The sequence below is a fragment of the Pseudorasbora parva genome, chromosome 23 (assembly GCF_024679245.1).
Source record: "Pseudorasbora parva isolate DD20220531a chromosome 23, ASM2467924v1, whole genome shotgun sequence".
NCBI classification, from domain to species: domain Eukaryota; kingdom Metazoa; phylum Chordata; class Actinopteri; order Cypriniformes; family Gobionidae; genus Pseudorasbora; species Pseudorasbora parva.
Window position 1 is genome coordinate 6,362,167 of NC_090194.1, and position 21,501 is coordinate 6,383,667.

Below are 21,501 nucleotides of genomic sequence, written 5' to 3' on the forward strand. Positions count from 1 at the left end.
AGGGTTTTAGGGGGTCCTGGGTTGCCCAACGACTCTCCCAACCTCTGTGGTATTGAAGGGTGTGTTGAGAGACTCCCGAGACAGCTGGCTGTTTTGGCTTCCCTTAGCACTTCAAATAAACAAATGAAGACATATATAACACACACAGACTACTTCGCCAACCTTGCGTCACTCTCTTCAGCCCTGGTTTCCTTCGATCAACACAAGAATGACCAATTGAGTTAGAATTTTTTTTTTTTTTAGAGGAAGAACTTGTTAAAGTATAGCAGGAAGGGAAGGAAAATATCCTTACATGGGAATAAAGGGGAAGCAAGAGAGACTGCTTTGGATTTTGGATTTATTTGGCAACAGGTTGAGCCTAAGTATTGGTTTACGGCTATGCCCTAGTAAGGCTGAGTTTCCAGGTGGCTCAGTCCTAACACCCCTTAGGTATACACGCACACAAACAGCATGTGTGTCTCTAATCCCCAACTTATTGAAACATGAGTCTTGGATAATAAGTGGGCTTTACACACACACAAGGCTGTATGAGCTGGTAAGTGCCAGTTTTGGTGGGCTGTTGGAGGGCTTATATTTCCAGAGATCTCAGTGAAGGGCAGCATTCTGTCCCCCGTGTCACACATTCAGAGAGAAAGAGAGGCACTGAGTGCAATTTCTGTGCTGTTTGAATGGATTAAATACATTCAGCTGTGAAACCTGAGTGAGAGAGAGGACTGATTGAAGTTCCCTGAGGGACACACCACTAATGGTTATCTAAAGAGGCAGAATTCAGTTGGTGTCAAAGTGTTAATGTTGTAGCAATTGCAGCCACTCACTTATTAATATGCACACAAAATACACTTTTAAATAGTTAGTAGATATGCCTGATATAGTGATAATCATATTGATTTAGGCCAATATTAATTACTGTATTTTTTAAGTTATCAAAACTTAAAGGGTTAGTTCACCCAAAAATGAAATTGAAGTCGTTAATGACTCGCCCTAATGTCGTTCCACACCCGTAAGACCTCCGTTCATCTTCAGACACAGTTTAAGATCATTTATATTTTAGTCCCAGAGCATATGCAGTCAATGCACACTATACTGTCCATGTCCAGAAAGGGAATAAAAACATCATCAAAGTAGTCCATATGTGACATCAGTTAGTTAATCAGAATCTCTTGAAGCATCGAAAATACATTTTGGTCCAAAAATAACAAAAACTACGACTTCAAACGTTGTATCATCATATTGATTCATGATGACTCATGTGTCAAACTGCCAAACTGCTGAAATCACATGACATTGGCGATACGCTGATTCATAACCGTTTTAATGGTAAATGGACTGCATTTATATAACGCTTTTATCCAAAGCGCTTTACATTTTGCCACACATTCACCCATTCATACGCCGACAGCGATGTCAGCCATGTAAGGCGCCATCCAGCTCGTCGGGAGCAGCTGGGGTTAGGTGTCTTGCTCAAGGACAACTCGATCACACTTGGTCAGGTGGAACCGGGGATTGAACCACCAACCTTCTGGTTTGTAGACAACCTACATGAACCACTGAGCCATGCCGCCCCAAATCTTTGTTTGAGGATTAAAAACAAACATGGAAGAGAAGACAATGCTGAATAAAGTCGTAGTTTTTGTTATTTTTGGACCAAAATGTATTTTCAATGCTTCAAGAGATTCTGATTAACTAACTGGTGTCACATATGGACTACTTTGATGATGTTTTTATTCCCTTTCTGGACATGGACAGTATAGTGTGCATACACTTTCATATGCTCTCGGACTAAATATAAAATATCTTAAACTGTGTTCTGAAGATGAACGGAGGTCTTACGGGTGTGGAACGACATTAGGGTGAGGAGTTAATGACATCAATTTCATTTTTAGGTGAACTAACGCTTTAATTATACTATTAACTACTTTAATTTCTTTATATAAGTAATACATGATGTATTACTTATATAAAGAATACATTGGAAATTGATACAAAAATAAATTTTATTTGGAAGCAGACTATTATAAATATGTTTATTAATATAAAAATAGACAAACCATTATGTAATTTTGTAGCCACAACAAAATATATTGAATAACTATTGAATATTGACTAAATTTGTTTTTGTCTTTTAAAAGATTTAAAAAAAAATAAAAATAAAATAGATCATAAAATATCCTCATTCAAAGTAAGATTTTCATTTGATGTCAGTTCTTCAGTGTGTGTTAGGTCCTTCCCTATCTCCTGCAATAGCTGTCTTCAAAGCACACATACACACACACACATGCATGCATTCTGTTCTCCACCTTATTAAACACTATGGTACAATCCATTGGGTTAAACCACTCACCACTGGAGCCAAATTAAGCTGTGTGTGTCATTCAAACACAGCACATGACACTAGTTTTATGGAAGAAAAAAACAGCCTTTACAAGCAGCAGGTGGAACTGCTATATGGGTAGGTGTGCGTGTGTGTGTGTGTGTGTGTGTGTGTGTGTGTGTGTGTGTGTGTGTGTGTGTGTGTGTGTGTGTGTGTGTGTGTGTGTGTGTGTGTGTGTGTGTGTGTGTGTGTGTGTGTGTGTGTGTGTGTGTGTGTGTGTGTGTGTGTGTGTGTGTGTGTGTGTGTGTGAATATAATCTGTACTGGTGTGTTCCTTTGTCATACTAAGTTTCGAGCTGCGTCATTAGTTCATGAATCGCTGAAGTAGCAGCGAGGAGTTAAGCTAATGGAAAGACTCTGATTTCCGCTCCCTTCGGTTACTGACAGTAAACAGGTGTAATCCTTTTTGTAGAATAAGTAGAGGTTACATGTCAGTTATGGTGTGCCATCTGCTAGTGTGAAAGTGTGTGTGTACTTTGAATGCTGAGGCTGCAACAGGATCTTACCACAACTGTCTCACTTTTTACAGTGGGCATCTGTTCGATATAATAATCTTGTGTCCTCTATTAAAAATCTTTGATGACTACAAGGCCACAGAGACTCAGAGTTCAGATTTGGTTTCTCAGTGGATGTAGATTTGCATGGCTGCTTTACAAGCTGTAAATATTTACAGTCTTACCAGCTTTTACCCATTGGTTACCTGCTTTTCAGAAAGGCAAGAGGGTTTGTTTAACATATGTCTGTAAGACAAGGTCAAATTAACATCCGCTAAACTAATGCGTTTTTTCCTGCTGGTGCAACTACATTTTGTTTCAGGTCGCAGTGGTGCGACCACCATGTTTACCAATTGATAAGAAATGCTATTTCTCTGGCATATGAGAAACTTTAAATGGCAAACTAAGCAAAAGCTGAACAATGCGGCGGGAGCGCAGAACATATTTACCTGCGGGCCGATCTTTGATCATGTGAGACTACATACTGAGGGATAAGGAAAGAAATGCGTTTGAATTTGCCACAATTTTAATAACATTGCAATGAGATCTAGTGCGACTCACATAATCGGCACATAATTCTCTTTTATAAATCAAATCAGATCAAAACGTGGAAACCAGTAGAAACATTGTTTCATGAATGGATAAGTTATAGAAGTCCAGTCCACAAATCACCGTGGATTTAATGTAGTAATGCTAACTGTAACCATGGTATTGTGGCAGATATAATCTGTTAGGGCTGCATGACTGATCAAAATAAAACCGAAATCGTCATTTAGCAGCAAATCATGATTAATAGTTTATTCAGCTACAACTATAGCTGGATGCCTTTGTCTATATTAGGGATTTCCTGGAACGTCATAAGTTATATTACTTCTGGTATATGATTTTTGGTTATAGACTACCAGCAATTTTCCTTTGAAATAACTTTTTTTAAATAATTATATTTATTCTTCAATGTTGTATTTTTTTTTTATAACGAAGTTATGTTATTACAATAGTAATAATTCTTGCTTGACACTTTCAATTATAACTTCATATAATTTTTTTATTTTCTCAATTTCAAATGAAAAACTATGGCCTTTTTAAATTATTAGTAAAATTGGGCATTTCCTGCCCTAGAAATTTATATTTAAATGTTGTGCTAGCTGACAGAATAGGTGTGCAGCAAAAATAGGAAGGTGTAGTGCTGATAGACAGGACTTTGACTCCCTCATCACCTCTTTGTTGCTTTCTGACGGTGCTGCTGATATTTTGTCTATGTTCCGGCATGTTTATATTAGTATTCATTATCACTGCAGCTGCTCTTTGAACAGCTGTAACATCTGAATTTTACAGCCAAATGTTACAATTTCCCTTATTTCAAACAAACTAGAGAGCTATAATATCCAAACACTTGTGATAGACTAGTCAAAGTAAATGGTTGATTTAAATTAAAGAAAGTATGATGGACAGAAGTACAGTCCGCCCAATACATTATCTTGTGTACCTGTGTGTCTTTCAAATGATAAAAAACTAAAATGACTTGTTTCCACAATTTTAAAATGGTAAATAAAAGTTCTGGAAAACACATGGCAGAGCTTTAAAGTGAATGTTAACTAATAACTCCCTAATGTGATGTATTTCTAAGTGAAATAGGAAATTCAATGTGAATACACAGTGAAGTCAAACCAAGTTCACTAAAACTAAGCGATGCATCTATTAGTTAACATAAGTCAATAGCCTGCATGGCCTTAGTGATGTCAGAGGCCTGTACTTCTGTTCCTCAGCCTTATTTTCATCATGGGTCAAATTAAAAATGGATTATACACAGACTAAGGTCTATAGTGACCGATGACAAGAGACTGAGTTATGCCTCTTTCCTTGAGTGACTTGATACGCTTGCAGCAATTGTGTTAACAGCCCTCTGGCCTGTGTGTGTGTGTGTGTGTGTGTGTGTGTGTGTGTGTGTGTGTGTGTGTGTGTGTGTGTGTGTGTGTGTGTGTGTGTGTGTGTGTGTGTGTGTGTGTGTGTGTGTGTGTGTGTGTGTGTGTGTGTGTGTGTGTGTGTGTGTGTGTGTGTGTGTGTGTGTGTGTGTGTGTGTGTGTGTGTGTGTGTGTCTGTGTGACATTCCCAGTTGCTGTCAGAGTATTCTCTGGTTTCAATGTATGCACATGATCTCAGTCCTCAGGGATATATAAAGATTTGTTCTCAGAGGGATCAACACTGTCCTCACCATGGAAGAAATCTATCCTTCTGCCAGAGTCTACCACACACACACACAGATTAACTCCTTAACATACTCTGAAATATAGATCTGCCATGGGCCTCATGATAAGATAGCTTGTCTAGGCAGCACTTTTGTGTATCATAGGCATATTCAAATTGACTAGACTCAAATCTGATACATTAAAACATGATATCTCACAAATAATCATGGGGTGCTAAAAACAAGTGTTCAACAGAGACAGAAAGGAAATGAATTAACAACAGCAGAAGCTTGCCAGCTTGGAGCAGAGGCAGTGAAAAGCGATGTGTGACAGAGTGAATGAGGTGTGTGTGAGAATAAGCTGACAGTAAGGGATGGTTAGTAGGTGTGTGTGTGCGTGCGTGTGTTTGTTTTCAGGGCCCCGGGGAGCAGTGTGTCTGTCACAAGTGCTTAGAAAAACATCTCTGTGGTAATCACAGTAATTACAGCAGATTGACCAGCTTTAAAAAGCGGCAGCAGCAGTTATCACCTTAGCCATCTGTGGGAGACGAACCCTAACACATCCACTGAGCTGAACAATCACACAATGCACACACATCCATAAAAGCAACAAACAGCACAATGTGTTGAGTGGAGAGTGAATTGTGACACTAAATGGGTGGCCAACATAAACACCAAGACATCTGCTGTTGTGTTTGCTCAGTCTCCTCCAAAAACTCCCATCCATGTATGCTGTGAATGGCATGTTGGGTTTAGTTTGTCGTCTCTTGTGATTCTGTATGTAGTTGATTTTCTCTTTTAGATTTTTGTCCATCACACAGACCTGTACCTGTCGGTCATTATACAACCTTTCTTGGACTGTCAGTTACCACTTTAAACAGACAGGCCATCTGCACTTCTGCAGCATGAGCTCACTTTGATACTGAATCTGTAATGAAGACTCCTAGGTCAGCAACCTGCCTAAGTGTATGTTATTTCAGCCCAAAGCTTAAGAGCCAGATTGGTCTGTCCATCATTACAGTGATTGATTATGGCTGTGAGCTTGTCTCGATTAGGGACTGCAGTGATCTTCTTCCACTAAAGTGTAAATAAATATACATTTTGCACTATTTGGTTGATGTAGTTGCTGATATTGATACTACACTGTTACGCCGCATTCACACAGGGCATAAGCGTTAACGCTTCCCATTTACTTTGAATGGGTGACATCATCCATTGCCGAACTGAATTGTGGGTTCCGTCACGTTGCGTCGCTTCACTCATGTTGCAAGCGGCAGAAGTTGAAGATTTCTCAACTTTTCAAGCGCAGGCTTCCTCCAATCAGATCGCCGTATGCAAATATCCTTGAGCAGGTGCTAGCCAATTGCGCTCATTACTGCTCCGTGAACCATCCAGACGCAGCTCCCGGGCCAGTACGTGATATTCTTCCCGATGTATGTGGTTTTTTAGGATTGAATGTCCCAACACCTTCGAGCACCTGTGCAGTGCACTGACAACAACAAATTGAATTTGCACATACAACCAAATCGGCATCCATTTCATCTCACAGACAAGCTGTCAAAAAAGGCACTTTTTTTGTGTTGTGTTGTGGTCCAAGTGGCAAGTAAGTTAATGTGATTGGCTGTTGTCACTATGATGATCGCCTCAGCACCAAGCTTCAGCCGCGCCCTCCGTCAAGCGTTAACGCCTACGCCCCGTGTGAACACACCGTCAACCACAAGTAGCAGCTTCATGAAAAATAAAAATGTGAGATGCTCACAAGAGCCAAGAGATTAAAATCCAAAATCTACTTAAAAATAGTTTCAAAGCAGGTTTACATTGATAACAGGAAAATAATTCAGTGATGCAAACTAAATTCAACTCAGCTGGAAAGCATTTCTAAAAAGACAATATAAAACAGTCATTATTCAGTTGAAATGAGTTCAGTGTTGTTTCGGTTTGGTTTTATAACTGTGTAAGTTTATCAATTATGGAATGAGTTCAGTTCATCTAAAGCAGCTCTGGAGATGTCATCGTCCAGCTCAGATCAGTTCTCATCGAATAGTGTCAGTGTATTCAAGTCAATAATATGGCCAAATATTAAGTGTCACCAACTAAGAAAGTGACAGTGGCAAAGAACCCAAACTATATCTTTGATTTAAAAAAAAATGATGTTCTGTGTTCGTCATTGTCAGAGTGGCGACTGTCAGCTATCAGCTGGAATTATTCTGTCAGCATCTCAATCACGGTTGTGTTAGCATTCTCTAAACTCAGTTAAAGATAAAGAATATCAGCTTTCCATCGGTGGTGCTGCTGAAATTGTGTGTGTGTGTGTGTGTGTGTGTGTGTGTGTGTGTGTGTGTGTGTGTGTGTGTGTGTGTGTGTGTGTGTGTGTGTGTGTGTGTGTGTGTGTGTGTGTGTGTGTGTGTGTGTGTGTGTGTGTGTGTGTGTGTGTGTGTGTGTGTGTGTGTGAGAGCTTGGAGTTTCTTTTTATTGCATCACCTGCAGTAATGCTCTTAAATGAGTGTTTACTGTTGATTACATCAAGTGCTGTTATTTTAAATGGCGAGGTTTATAAAATAAAAAAAACTGGCTTGTTAGTTTTTCAAACACCTGTTCTGAACACCTAGCACAGGTGCGCCGTTACTGTATCGTGGGCACATCAGCTGTCGAGTTTATGGCTGCCCCGATTTCTGGAGACGATCACAGACTGCTGATCACAGGAAGCGGTATCTGCTGGTACAGATAACCAATCTATTTAGAGCCTTCTTTTTATTATGGAAAATTATTTATATGGATGATCCCATCAGGATTTTTACAGACGCATTTTTGTTTTTACAATCAGGCAATTTTGTTGCACAATAGCCTACACACAGCACATGCCTAATTTCAAACGCTGAATTAAATTCACAGAAAAGACAAGTAAACAATCAGTAAAACATAAGAACATAAACCATTTACAAGCAGTAGCACAAATAAATAAAATAACACACTTGGCAATAACACCATAAAAATAATACTGGATAATCTTAATCCTTACAAATAAAGTTACAAAAATCACTTTGAGACCAAATGCACGGATCCAATATACTGTTACACATGCATTTTCTTTCTCATGTGTTTACGTTGACTTAAGACAAAACTGACTGTTTACATGCATACTCATCAAGACGACAGCAATTTATTGCAATTTTCTACTCGCAAGCTCTTTGGGAGGCAGCCTCGTGTGTGTGTGTGTGTGTGTGTGTGTGTGTGTGTGTGTGTGTGTGTGTGTGTGTGTGTGTGAGCTTTGAGTGTGCATGAGTGCACTGTCTAGGATAATGCACGAGTGCTGATTGGTTTAAACTGGAAAAACTCAAAAAGAAACACAGATAATACACTTTAGTGATGATGCGACCTTGCTTCAATTGCGCAAGTGACAATTCCATCAACTGTTCAGCTCGCTTATAGTGCGGACGCAATGTGATGATATAAAGCCGTTTGTGCATTTTGAGAGGGAAACTGTTTGTGAAATTAAATCTCGTCTTCAGCTTTACAATTATTTTATGTCATGCCAAAGCTCTCATGGCAGCCACATGTCTGTGTGTGTGTGTGTCGTCGTCATGAGATTAGTAAATTGAGAGATCGCCAATCCAATCATTAGAAGCGTTTTTTTTTTTGTTTTTTTTTATAGCCGATAGCGATAGATAGCCGATCAATTGGTGCATCACTAGTTGAGTTGAGAAACTTTTATGCATTATGACACCCTTTTCAGTTAGAAATGTATGCTTTGTGCTGATCTATTTGTAATGTTTACTGTGGTAAAGAGAGATAAAGTCACTGATTAGAGATGAGCCTTCAAAGACAGTAAGAATAGCCCCTTTTGTTGTCATCATTGGGTCTGGTTAATCTGGTTAAAGTTGCTAATATATGTTGTTTTTGCTGCTGAAACATGAGAATGTGAGGCTGAATGCTTCTTGCTACTGCATTGTTTCAGCTGTGGCTTTGTAGCTGCCCTCTAAGGGGCTTTCTATAAAGCCCCTGTCCTGTCTTCTGCTCAGAGTGATCACAAATAGCCATGCCTAAACCGTTTCCACCAGGCTGAAGTCTCAGCTCAGCTGATTTGACAGTAAAACAGCCGTCAGGCGGAGAAGACGTGTTGGGCTGTCAGTTACAATGAAGGGAAGAGCTTAACACAGGCCTGAGGGCACTGAAGGAAGGCCCCATAACCCCAGACCTCATCTCTTGCTTGACAGGGGTATGCGGGGCTATTTCAGGGGTGGAAGGGATGCAGAGGTGTCATGATGCCTGAAGCCCAGCGTAACAGCATTACTGGCATATTTGCCAGAAGGATCGGCTATCGGCACATACAACCCAGGGAGGCCCTGTAAATATCCTGGTTTAAGTATACATACAAATTCTAGCACAAACTTATTTAGAGAGGCAGAATTCAAAGCACACTTTCGTCACTTAGAATAACTTGTGGGTTTTTTTTTATTTAGTTTTTTGTGGGGATGTGCAGAATCAAGTAGCCCCATATTTACCATACTCATCTATGTAGTATTTTTTTTAAACTTTTTTGATAATATAAAAAAACACAAAAGTTGTTTTGGATAAGACACTAATTTTATCTATTTTCATTACACGCACATGCAAGAGCATGAATTAAATGTTTTCTATAAAAGTTAGCCTACACCCTATTTTAAACGGGGATTAAAATGGTAAAAAAAAAAAAACGCAAAAAAAAACAAACGAAATGCTGGCTGTGCTGTTTATAAGAGCGCTATTTGCTTGAATGGTGCCGTCTGCTGTAGTGGTTATTGCAACGTGTGTCTGTGTATTTAAATACGCTGTGGTAAGTGTCAAACATTCATTCTTATTTCTGTAATATTGTCAAATATTTTTTTCTTAATTGTTTATCTTGATTTGATGTTTTTATTATTATTAATGTTCCGAAGATAACGTGCAAGTTAAATATTCGTTTTATGCTATTAAATAATGTAACTATAAATTTGGAATATGTAGTCATTTCTCCGAAGTAGTCTAATTAAAAATTAAACAAAAAAATGCTAGCAACTTATATAGCCTGGAACTGTTTCTGAATTTTTTATTTTATTTTAACGTCACCCTGGCATCAGCAGAGTGATCCGTGGTTGGGGTTGGACTCGGGTAGACAATATAAATGGAAATAACAATATTTTTTAAGGCGACATATCAATCATTACCTATCGACCAGCCCTACATAGTATTTAAACAAGCTTTTATCTAGAAAAAGAAATTTAGATAATATTTGTTCTGTTCTGTTTTTCCCCCTTTTGAACACATTGTTGATTAGATCTTTGTGCTCTGTCTGTGGTTTTTAGCAGCTGAATATGCTGTTTTCCTTCAGAGTGGACTCGGGATAATGAGCTATGTTTTGCTGTCCGCCGAGACCTCACCCAAGCTCACTGCTCCAGAAGCCTTGTAGACCTTAATCCTGCTCAAACACACACACATACATAAACATTGTGTGATCAGATGAGAACTTTGCAAAGTCTGCCTCCCAGTCTGTTCTACCATCTTAATAAACATCCTCCTCCACGGCTGCCATTTGGAATAAAAATCACCTCTCTTCACTCTTTTTTTGGCGAGGCTAGAGAAAGCTGCATTTATTTGTTTCCAGGGATCAAGGAGACTTGACAAATTAACTCCCCAGGGAGGAGAAACGCACTTCTCCTCCGCTCCCGGCCCTGGAGTCTTCATTACGGGAAGAATAAGCAGTGTTTTCACTCTCCGTCTTGTTTTTTTAGGCATGTTAGTACATTGAGTGAGTCGCTCAAGGGAGGAGCAGCAGAGCTCTCTATGGTTCAGCCTTTTAGAAGAGCTTTGGATATTTTCCATCAAGTCTCTACAGGAAAGGTCACAGCGCAGGAAAGAGAGCGAGAGAGACGGGGCGTGTGTGTCTAGTAAAGAGAGCATGTCCATGCTTACATGTCATATCAGTTGTTGACGGCCTACTGGAGCTATATAATCTGAAGGAAACTCTTTTTTAAAAGCCCTCATTCTGACAAACAAGTGCAAAAGGCTTTTCTTTGAGTGCTGTTAGCCCTCTCCGCCTTAAATCCAGTTATTCAGGCAGGATAAAAGGTGACTTATTGCACCCACTGGACAGCTTGTTTCTGAGCTGTGAGGCTGAACTGCCCTTGTTTGTTAAAGTGTGCTTAAAGTGCCAGAGCCAGAGGGTATTGTGAGCTTTCATGGTGACAACCGCATTTAAATCCAGGAGTAGGGTTGGGTATTGCTGAATACCATGAACTAAAATCTGCAGCCTAAAGAACAACTAACTAATCAACTAGAATAATTGAAATTTCAAACAGTATTAGAGACAAGTATACAGTCAGTAATACAATAAGAAAAAATAAGCACATTAGCAGTAGCACAAATAAATACAACTGAACAAAGTTCAGAAATTTAAATCAAATGTAAAATAACAGTGTAGTTTTCTTTTTATAATTGAAATATAGATTTATTCTTATTAAAGTGTTTTTTCAGTCAAGATCAATGAGTGATTTTCTTTTTCTTTTGTAATTTATCAGTAATGACACAGATAGCAGCAGGTTTATTAGGCTGCTGTCACTTTAAGATCTAATGCAGGGATCCAATATACTGTTACACATGCAATTCCTTATAAGTCTATTAGTACTTTAGACAACCAACTGTAGATTACGAGGATATTTTGATGTAAGGATATAATTTATAATAAAAAGAGAAATTAAGTATTTGTGCACTGTGATATATTTATGTGCATGCACATAACTAGCTGTTCAGTTTGGTTCTGTGCACACTGCGTAAATTCGCTACCTGCATTTTTTGGAAGTTAATTCTTTTAAAATGTGGTTGTGTGTATACAGAACAGGATTAACCATTAAAAGGGCAATTCACAACTGAATTTAGTTGCAGTGTGTGAGAGCTATGTCTCTCATGTCAATGGGGATATTTTTTTGGTCTGCGAAATACACATTGAAATTATCTGTTTTGTTTGTGTGTGTGAGTGTGAGTGTGCGGATTTCATTTGTTCTTTTCATGTCTTGCCTCCCCCCATGGCAGATGTTTGACACAAACCCATTCCCCAGAGGTACCTTGTACTCCCAGATTATTGATCGTCCTCTGGTAGAGTGCTGCAGGCCAGACTTGGCCCTTAATGTTTGCATCACACACACTACCTCTCAGCTGCACACCCAGGACCTTATCCTCTGAGCTGGGCCCCATGAGCCACTGCATTGGGAGCGCCCTAGGCCCTGGAGAGAGGGATCAGCCATGGGGGTTCTATTCCAGAAGGATCCCCAAAGCCTATGGGATTCAGGCTAAATCAGTATCCCTTGCTGTTGGCGATGGGTGTGAAGAGATGGAAAAGACAGAGGGGAGTGGTTCCCTCTGAGGCAGACCGAGAGGTGTTAATCAGATTTATGCATACACTGTGATCCCGAGAGCTTTCTCTCTTCCTTTCTCAATCATAGATAAGAGTGCACTTATATAAAACGCTAATATCAGCCCATTGTAAAAGCAGTTTTGGGTGTGCCAGTCAGGTTTTCCTTAGTTTATGTCCTTTCACTAAAAGAAGATTTAAGGCTTTCACATGACCTTACATGTTATTAAGGCCTATTCACACTGTACCGACAAATGCCCACCAACGGCATCAGACATGTTCGGCAAGTCTGATTTGTTGGATTGGTGTGTCACATCTGTTAGCATTGTCTGTTGGTGGTTGGTATCTGTCTGTATCTATCTGTGAATTGTGATTCAGCCTTTAGGCTCTAGTCCCTCATGATGGTTGTATATTAAATGTATATTATGATTTTGCTCTTAGAATTTGATTAAGACACATCTTTGATCTAGCAGAGTACAATTACAAATTTTGCTCTTTTAAAAACAACACTGAACACAGCAAAGATTCGCCTCTGAAAGCAAGTTGAAAGTTGTCTGAGACACAAGATTTTTTTCTTTATTTTTTGCTATTTTATGAGTTTATTTTCACTTTAGTTCGAAGCGTTTTTGTTCAATCAGAGGATAGACATTTACCTCCATAATATGTTTGCATGTGTGGTTTCCCGTCTCTTCAGTTCCAGATTTTAGCATTGATACAAGTTCTACTTCTCTTGTCTCTTCAGTTCCAGATTTTAGCGTCGACACGCTCTCCACCAATGCCAGCCAGGAGCTGCGTGGCCTGGGCATTCCCAAGGTGTCAGGCCTAGAGCGCAGTCAAGAGAAGAGCCAGGAGATTTCCCGTGAACCCTCCTCGGCCACCCCCTCACTGGTGCCCACCTCCCATTCCAAACCTCCCCTCCCCACCCCTCTTCACCTCCAGCCACCCCCCTCCAACCGGGGGTTACCCTTGCCCCCAAGTCCAGCCCAAACCCAGAACCCTTGCCCAGAGCGCCCACTTAGACCGCTGTCGCCTCCTACCGCTCTGCCTCCAACTCAGGGCCACGTGCCCTCTCAGGCACCCACGCCCCAGCCTCAGGACCCATCTGAGCCTCCATCTCACCCAAGGCCACCTCGGACCCCAGGCATCTACCACCACCCCCCATCACCAGCGCTACCAGCCCAGCAGAACCCGACCCAACCTGTGCAGCACAGACCACCCTCACGGTGCCACCCACGTCCGATTTCAGCCTACGGTGGCAGCCTTACCCTTAACGGCCTGAGGTGAGTGGGCAAACAATGAGTGTAATGGAGTTAAATATCAGCAGGAAGTTTCTGTTATACTCCAGATGTGGCGTACACTGATTTAGCAGCGGATCTGAGCCCACCGCTCTTAAATACTCTAGCGGAACAGCGCAATTTCTGTATTAGAATGTAAGATGTATCAATCCTCCAGTAAACATGAGGCACAAATTCCTGTCTGTATGTGTTTGTGTGTGAGCCTGACAGCACCACAGAGAGAACCCCAGCTGAGAGATTAGACGGTTTGATTCGTTCCCCTCCCACGTCAATACTGCTGCTGCCTTGTAGCTGGCGGTGGCTTGTAGATAACAATTTCTCAGCTTGACTCAGACACCCCAGTATCCAGCAGAGAAGCAGATCTTCTCCTCCCTCCTCTGCCTGTTTTTTGTGTAGTCCACTCTGTGCAGTATTTTGCCAGGAGACTGCTGATGATAATTATACTTTGTGTATTTCTGTGTATGTGAGTAGCTTTTAATATGAAATAATTACCTGGCCTGTAAATTATCTCTTTGTTAAATTGCGTACAATTCTGATAAATACTTTCGCTTTTACAGGAAATCCCTCCAGGAATAACACATTCTTCAGCACTGTAGCACACATTTTCAGAAACTAGATTATTTAGATTATTTGGATAAAATTGTGGCAGACATGTCTCACTCTTTAAGCAATTTAGTGAATGAAGTAGTTTTGCAAGTATAGTTTGGAATGGGAGTTCTCTTTTATACAGGCACATTTTTACAATTGTTTATTCTCTTTCTTCACAACAGTAGTCGAAGCAGCACTCCAGGGAAGCCCCGAGGCCCCTCTCCAGCCCCTCATCTGCACCATCACCAACCTGCCCCCACTGGGGCAGCAGCGACCTTCCCCCTGCCCCTTTCTGCGAACCCCACGGCTTCGCACACCTTCCCCCCCTCCCTGCCGTCCTCCAATCTTCCGCATCACACCAATATGTTTGCGTCGCCTGCTGCTCTGCCTCCACCTCCTCCTCTCACCTCAAACACTCTGCCGGTCCCCGGACACCCAGCTGGGAGTGCCTACTCAGGTACCAATCGCTCATCTAGTGCCCTTTAAAGGGATAGTTCACATCTCATATTGTTCCAAACCTGTTTGAGTTTCTTTGTTCTGCTGAAAGAACATATATTATTAAAAGAAAATATTTTGAAGAATGGTTGTAACCAAGCAGATAGAACAACCATTCACTACCAGAGTAGGAAAAAAATACTATGGTAGTGAATGGTTGTTCTATCTGCTTTGTTCTGCTGAACACAAAATATTTTGATAAATGTTTGTAACAAAGAAACTCTTACAGGTTTGGAACAACATGATGGGTAGTAAATGATGACAGATTTTTTGTTTTTGGGTGAACTATCCCTTTAATACATAATATAAATAAGATATTATTGCCAGCTAATGCTGGATCATGCAATTACCTGCAATACCAATGTGGTTTGTTCCGCATTGATAAACACTGAGTGTTTTTAAAACTTAATGTGTATTTTTGTTTCCTATCTTTTGTCCTTCCCCCAGAACAAGACATTCTCCGTCAGGAATTAAATACTCGTTTCCTGGCGTCTCAGAGTGCTGATCGCGGGGCATCACTGGGTCCCCCTCCATACCTGCGGACTGAGTTCCACCAGCACCAGCACCAGCATCAACATCAGCACCAGCACACACACCAACACACACACCAGCACACCTTCACTCCTTTCCCCCACGCCATCATGCCCACGCCTGCACCGCCCATGGTGCGTACCCCAGCCAGAAATGTGAGGATAAGTGGAACACAACTCTAAAAAAATTTACATTGTGGTGATGGATGGGTGATTGTATGGGTGAATGTATAAAATATTTGTATTACAAATGCATGCATATAAGATACAGGGTTCCCACAGTCATAGACATTTCTATAGTGAGTCCTTTTAATGTATCATCAAACCGGTTCACAAAAAAAAAAAAATTGTAGCCTGGATGTCAGTCGAACTTAGCCCTCACCCACAACATTTGAGGTTGGGAAGTTCGGTCTGGACTTCGGTCCGTTGTGGAGCAACTATGCTCCAACCAGAGCTGTTCGGACCAATCAAATTGTCAGTGTTTGCTTTATACGATGATGAACAGAAGATCAACAGTAACGTAATCATCCACATCACCAAAGAGCACTTGGGGTTGAATGGATCTAATCCTAAACAGAGACATTTTTCGTATATACCTTTACAATTTCTCTCAAAAATTATGAATGTGTTGGTAAGTGCTCTGTGTATTCTTAAATTAATTTTTTACAACACCGGCAAAGATTGTTTACACTCATCATCTTCTACTTATGTATGAAGACATCAGGCTAATGAATTCATTAATGAATCAAATCAAATGCATCAAAATAATTTGTAAAACTGTGGGAACACTGTAGATTACTACAAAATTAGTGCATGTTTATGTGTCGTGCCGACTGCTGAATTTTGAACGTGTACGGTACAGTATGATTCTGTAAACACTGGAAGCCATGGCAGTGGCTCACTCTCTCGATCGTAACCATATGTTTCTTTCGCCACAATGTGGCTTTTCTGTTGAAAAACTGCTGTTTTTCTCTGGCATGCTTCTCTACCCTTTTTTCTTTGCCCTGGTTTTAGAATTGGCAGTCAGAGCCGCTGGCGATACGTTTTTGTTCAAGCCAAGCCTTGAGAACTTAATACTAGTTTATTCATTCCCAGTTTAATGACATCATTTTGGTCTGATGGAGTTTTGACTGAGGGCTTTTGGTTGGCAGGCAGCAGAGCTGATTAGTGAGTTGAGGCTTCATTCAGACACTCCCACACACAGCTCGATGATAACCACAGTGCCCACAGAGGCTTAAAAGTGGCTTTTGAACCATGCCAGGCTCAAAAGCCTCTGAGAATGGGGCTCTGTTAGCTAATGAGAGTATAAAACTAGTTTGAGAGCCACATTGTTTACTCACGAGTGGGAAACATTCTGGATCCAGATTAGACCACTCAAACTTCATTAAATTAGCTGTTTATAGGTCTATTTCTAGACAGCCGAATGGCTTCTACTTTGCCACTCACAGAATTGCTGAGTAATACACATCATAATACATAACTTGCATGATAATCACAAAACAACATTTGAGGGCAGTAGGAATAATGCAGGACTAAATTCTGATCTGTGCTGCTAACATTCATTAATCGGGGGAAGAGACCATTTTACTGCCAACCAAACGCTTTTCTGGAGTGCACATTAAAGTATTGGTATTTGTTTTGAGCCTCATGACTCCACAAGATGTTTGTCAGGAGTAAATTGTTTGTAGGCCTGAAGGACTTCTGTATGTACTGAGCTCTGTTTCTCCTTTCCTCTGCAGTTCGACAAATACCCCACTAAAGTCGATCCCTTCTACAGACACAGCGTGAGTCCTTATCATATTTCCATATTTTTGTCATTTACTGTGGTGGCTTTTTTTTCTTGTTTAGAGTAGGGGTTGTCATCTTTATTTCTGCTACCACAGTTATATTTATAAAAGGTTCTTCTTATTACACTTTTATAAAAAAAATAAAGGGCACACATTTTCATGAAATTAATGTATTACCAGATAGGCTGTGAGATGTGTTTTTACTGAAATGCCTTGCTGGATTGTGCCAGATAAAATGCGTTTCATTCTTCCTGCCTGTCCAACAGGTTAATGCAACTTTAATTTATTTGATCTCTGCCCTTCAATTATATATTTGCCATTTAGCAATGATTCATTTGTGACACCCACCCAAGAACACACACACACACACCGGTAATTACATGCATTATGCAGTGCGTTGTGATAATAACAGTCATTGGTATCAAAGCAGGTTTAGAGAGTGACCCGTATTGTAAATTCATCTTGCTGTTAATCTTTATTGAATGTCACAACAGCCAAGGGTCAGATGAAGGTTGTATCATTATATGGAGCAGAATAGGTGCTTTGTAGCCACATTCTTTTATTCATTCATAGACAAAGTTAAGCAAAACATTGGTGTGAATTATTTTCACATGGTGTGTATTTTCATATTATGACACTTTATTTTATGCAGTATGTAATGAAGAAGGCCATTTGAATGTCAGCAGCTGATCTTGTGTAGTTGTTAGTTTGTACAGGGACCTGCAGGCTCCGGTCTCACTGTAAACAGCTGACACGATCAAACAAGAACCTCTTGGAGTAACTGTGTCTTATATCCTTTTTCTTTTCTCAGCTGTTTCACTCTTACCCCCCAGCGGTGTCTGGCATTCCGCCCGTCATCCCGCCAACGGGGCCCTTCGGATCTCTGCAGGGAGCGTTCCAGCCCAAGGTATCACAATATCAAACACTAAATGTTGGAATGTCGAGACTACTCCCAAAATGAACCTCCTGTGCTGTTGTGAGTGTACTCCTGCACACATGGAATGGCTCTGGCTAAACAAACAGATCTCAGACTGTCTGTTTCTTCTTTAATGTTATGTATAGGTACAGTATAAATAGACAATCAATTGCAATGGTTCTTTTTAACATGTACATTCTGCTAATATCCCAGTTAGCTATCAGTAGTGATAGATGTCACTAGATGATTTGGGTATCTTGCGATAAGCTGAGAATGCTTACTTTTTGTGTTTGTACACTATAGACCTCAAATCCTCTAGACGTGGCAGCCAGGCCTGGAGCCGTCCCTCACACACTTCTTCAGAAAGACCCTCGGGTAGGCAACCCAAAGACAAAGTTTGCAACAAACAAAATGTGGTTTTAAAACTAGTGCTGGCAAACTAACCATCATTTTTGACAGTCATGTTATACCGTTATCCACATTGGTATGCATGCAGTGATAGGAAGGGGAATACTCTGAATTCTGGCCTAATTATTCTACGAAATGCTTCATTAGAAAGGGAAATTTTAACATTTTAATTTGGTCAGTGATGAAGTGATGCTCAGATGCTAATTAAAAGTCCTGACTGACAGCTTTGTGTCCCTAATCTCTCTCACTCGCGCTCTTTTTCCCTCTCCTCTCCAGCTGACAGATCCGTTCCGGCCAGTTCTCAGGGTAAGACTGCTTTATCAGTTATTCAGTTTGTTTCCCCACAGGACTATGCAGGAAATAGAGTAAAAGCTCATTACGGTTTAATCCCACCTTACACTGAGCACCTGCCTTCCTCTCCAGTCTCTTTAATTAGCTGTGCGCTGGGACTCAACGGTCTCATCTCAGAGTCTATAGGAGACACTATAGGACTCCCTCTCTGAAAACACTTTGTAATGACGTCTTGCTCAATTAATTTGCAGCAATGCCCAAAATATGGGAACAGAAACTTGAAATTAAGTTACATTTCACTTTAAGCATTTCTATAACAGAATATTGGGTACACTTATGCAATACTTTTAAACATTTTAAAAGTTTCTTATGAATAAAATTAAACTAACATGAATTAAGTCATGTCTGAAGATGTAAACTTACCTTATCTTTCTGTCTCCAAAGAAACCAGGAAAGTGGTGTGCTATGCATGTCCATATAGCCTGGCAAATTTACCATCACCAACAGAAAGTGAAGGTGAGATTTGCATACATAACCTGATTTCACTTTTACTGCACCCTCCAATCAAGATCTGCACTACATGGAAATAATATTCTTTGTGGCTCTCTTCTTCCTCCTGTTAAACTTGAACTACATAATATTTTAACTTTGAGAGAGGTGTCACATTTGTTCTCTCTTGTACCTGGCCTTTTCCAGCAGCAGATGCAGGTTGACCCACACAAGCTGGACTTCGGCCTCAAACCGGAGTTCTTAAGTCGACCCCCAGGCCCCACCCTTTTTGGAGCCATCCATCACCCTCATGAATTGGCAAGACCTGCATCGCTTTTCTCAGCAGCAGGTGAGTGGATTATCCAGATCTTAGCTAGGGTTATAACGGTGTGAATATATGTCGTGGTATGAGCACATACGATTATCATATTATGTACATTTGCTTATTCACGTATTTGATTATAAATCAGATGGAGAATCTCACCTGCGCATAAGCAACTTCTTTCCACTTGACTCTCAACTTGCTCTAAACACAGTGTGTGCATCTAAGAAAATGTCAGAGACAGAGTGATCTCTAATCTCCATCCCACTGAAAAAGTTCATACTTCAAAAAAAATAAACTATCCCTTCTTACAGATAAAGGTTAGGTCCTGTAAATAACTTAAGGCCGTTTGATTTCCAGTCATAATTCCATTATGAAAATGGAATTCTAGATGAATAAATCAAAAGTAGAGCAGCACAGTTTTGTCTACAACATACTCAAGTATGTGTGACGCTCATGGGGTTTCTAGCATCTGCAGTCTTGCAATACAAGGAAGTGAACATATCCAGAGCTGCTTTGAGTGAATGCTTGATGAACATTTCATGTCTTGTCAAATAATGTGAAATTTTCATGATTTGCACTTTAAAACATTAATTTGTTAGTTTTATGCATTTATTTGATTCCCATCATTTTTCATCAAATTATCAAAAGAAAAATTAATTGCTTAGATTTTCACAATGCTAACATTCTAATTTTATGTTGCTTGCATTGTGTTATGTACTGCATTTTCACTCCTGTCATCCAATCCAGTCATCAAAGTAGTAGTTGCCTAGACAATTCCTCTTCCTCTAATATTGAAACAAATTTCATAGCAGTCTTTCTTTGTTTCAGGGTCCACGCATCCCTCAGCTGCACCTTTTGGACACCATCCACATCATCCTAGCAACTTTCTTACCCCAGCACCCCACTTAGGTAAGTAAACAAGACTCTTAACACTAGGGCTGCCATAAACGACTTTTTACATTGATTAATCCATCGACTAATTTATCACAATTTTACTTAAACATAATTTAACTTGCAATTTTGGCATTCAGTAGTGTACTATAAAAAAACACATTTAAAACTAAATGGTAAAAAATTTGTAAACCAACATAAAATAAGAGAATATCAGCAAATACTTTTTCTTGTATAGAATAGTGTTGTCATGATACCTGACTAAAATACATTGATACCGAATCGAGACCACAGCAAAAAAACAAACAAAAAAACAGTAAAAGTAATTGAATAATGTGACAGAACTTATTATTCATTGATTTATCAATTAAATATATTTTTTAAAACCCTAAAACTCACTTGGCCAGCAATCGCAACAGGCCTATCTTACATGTTCACACTCCTCCACTAGGTGTAACTGAGCAGTCAATTGCTGACATATGTTTCTACTTGACTGAAATATTTATATTCTAAGGTAGGGGTGTCCAGTCCTGCACATGCAGGGCCAAAGTCCTTGGTGGTTTAGCTCCAACATACCTCAACCTTTGCATGGAAGTTTCTCGTAGTCCTGAAGCGCTTGATTGCTGGTTCAGGGGTGTTTAATTTAGGATTTTATACCCCTGGACTAAGGGTTACTGAACATTTCTTTGAAAGTCAGCGGATGGTGCTAAAATGTGTTGAGATATCTGTTCATTTATAAACTTAGGATTTAGTTTGTTAAAAGCTGGTTCATTGTGGGGGAAAAAAGTCAACATTCTAATACCAGCAGTAAGTAATTGGTGATTCACAGAATCATTTGTTTATTGACTGATTCTTTATTCCTGTTTTGATTGGCAGAGCCCTTCAGCAGACCACCTTCATTTGGAGGTCTGGCCTCATTAAGCACTGCAGCTTTTGGTGGGCTGGGAAACCCAGCACTCAGTGAGTGTCAATTAGTCAACCTTAAATTAATGATAAATCTCATTAAAATAACTAGTTGTAGGTTAAAAGGTCATCACAACTGTAATTATCTGACATCAAAGATTACTATTTGCA

General features: G+C 40.0%; 1 protein-coding gene across 4 annotated transcripts in view; it reads left to right on the forward strand.

Annotated features, from left to right (window-relative positions):
* The window catches only part of auts2a (activator of transcription and developmental regulator AUTS2 a), a 381,444-nt gene that overhangs the window by 356,896 nt on the left and 3,047 nt on the right, over positions 1-21,501 (forward strand). For 2 of the 4 annotated variants that reach the window (XM_067434082.1, XM_067434086.1), the window contains 11 exons: positions 13,155-13,692; positions 14,478-14,752; positions 15,238-15,476; positions 17,060-17,104; positions 17,919-18,014; positions 18,327-18,398; positions 18,708-18,737; positions 19,167-19,238; positions 19,419-19,560; positions 20,365-20,445; positions 21,304-21,387. In XM_067434082.1, the coding sequence (XP_067290183.1) occupies positions 13,155-13,692; positions 14,478-14,752; positions 15,238-15,476; positions 17,060-17,104; positions 17,919-18,014; positions 18,327-18,398; positions 18,708-18,737; positions 19,167-19,238; positions 19,419-19,560; positions 20,365-20,445; positions 21,304-21,387 (1,674 nt within the window). The remainder of the gene's footprint in view (positions 1-13,154; positions 13,693-14,477; positions 14,753-15,237; positions 15,477-17,059; positions 17,105-17,918; positions 18,015-18,326; positions 18,399-18,707; positions 18,738-19,166; positions 19,239-19,418; positions 19,561-20,364; positions 20,446-21,303; positions 21,388-21,501) is intronic. The other 2 variants (XM_067434083.1, XM_067434084.1) reach the window with 2 other exon arrangements.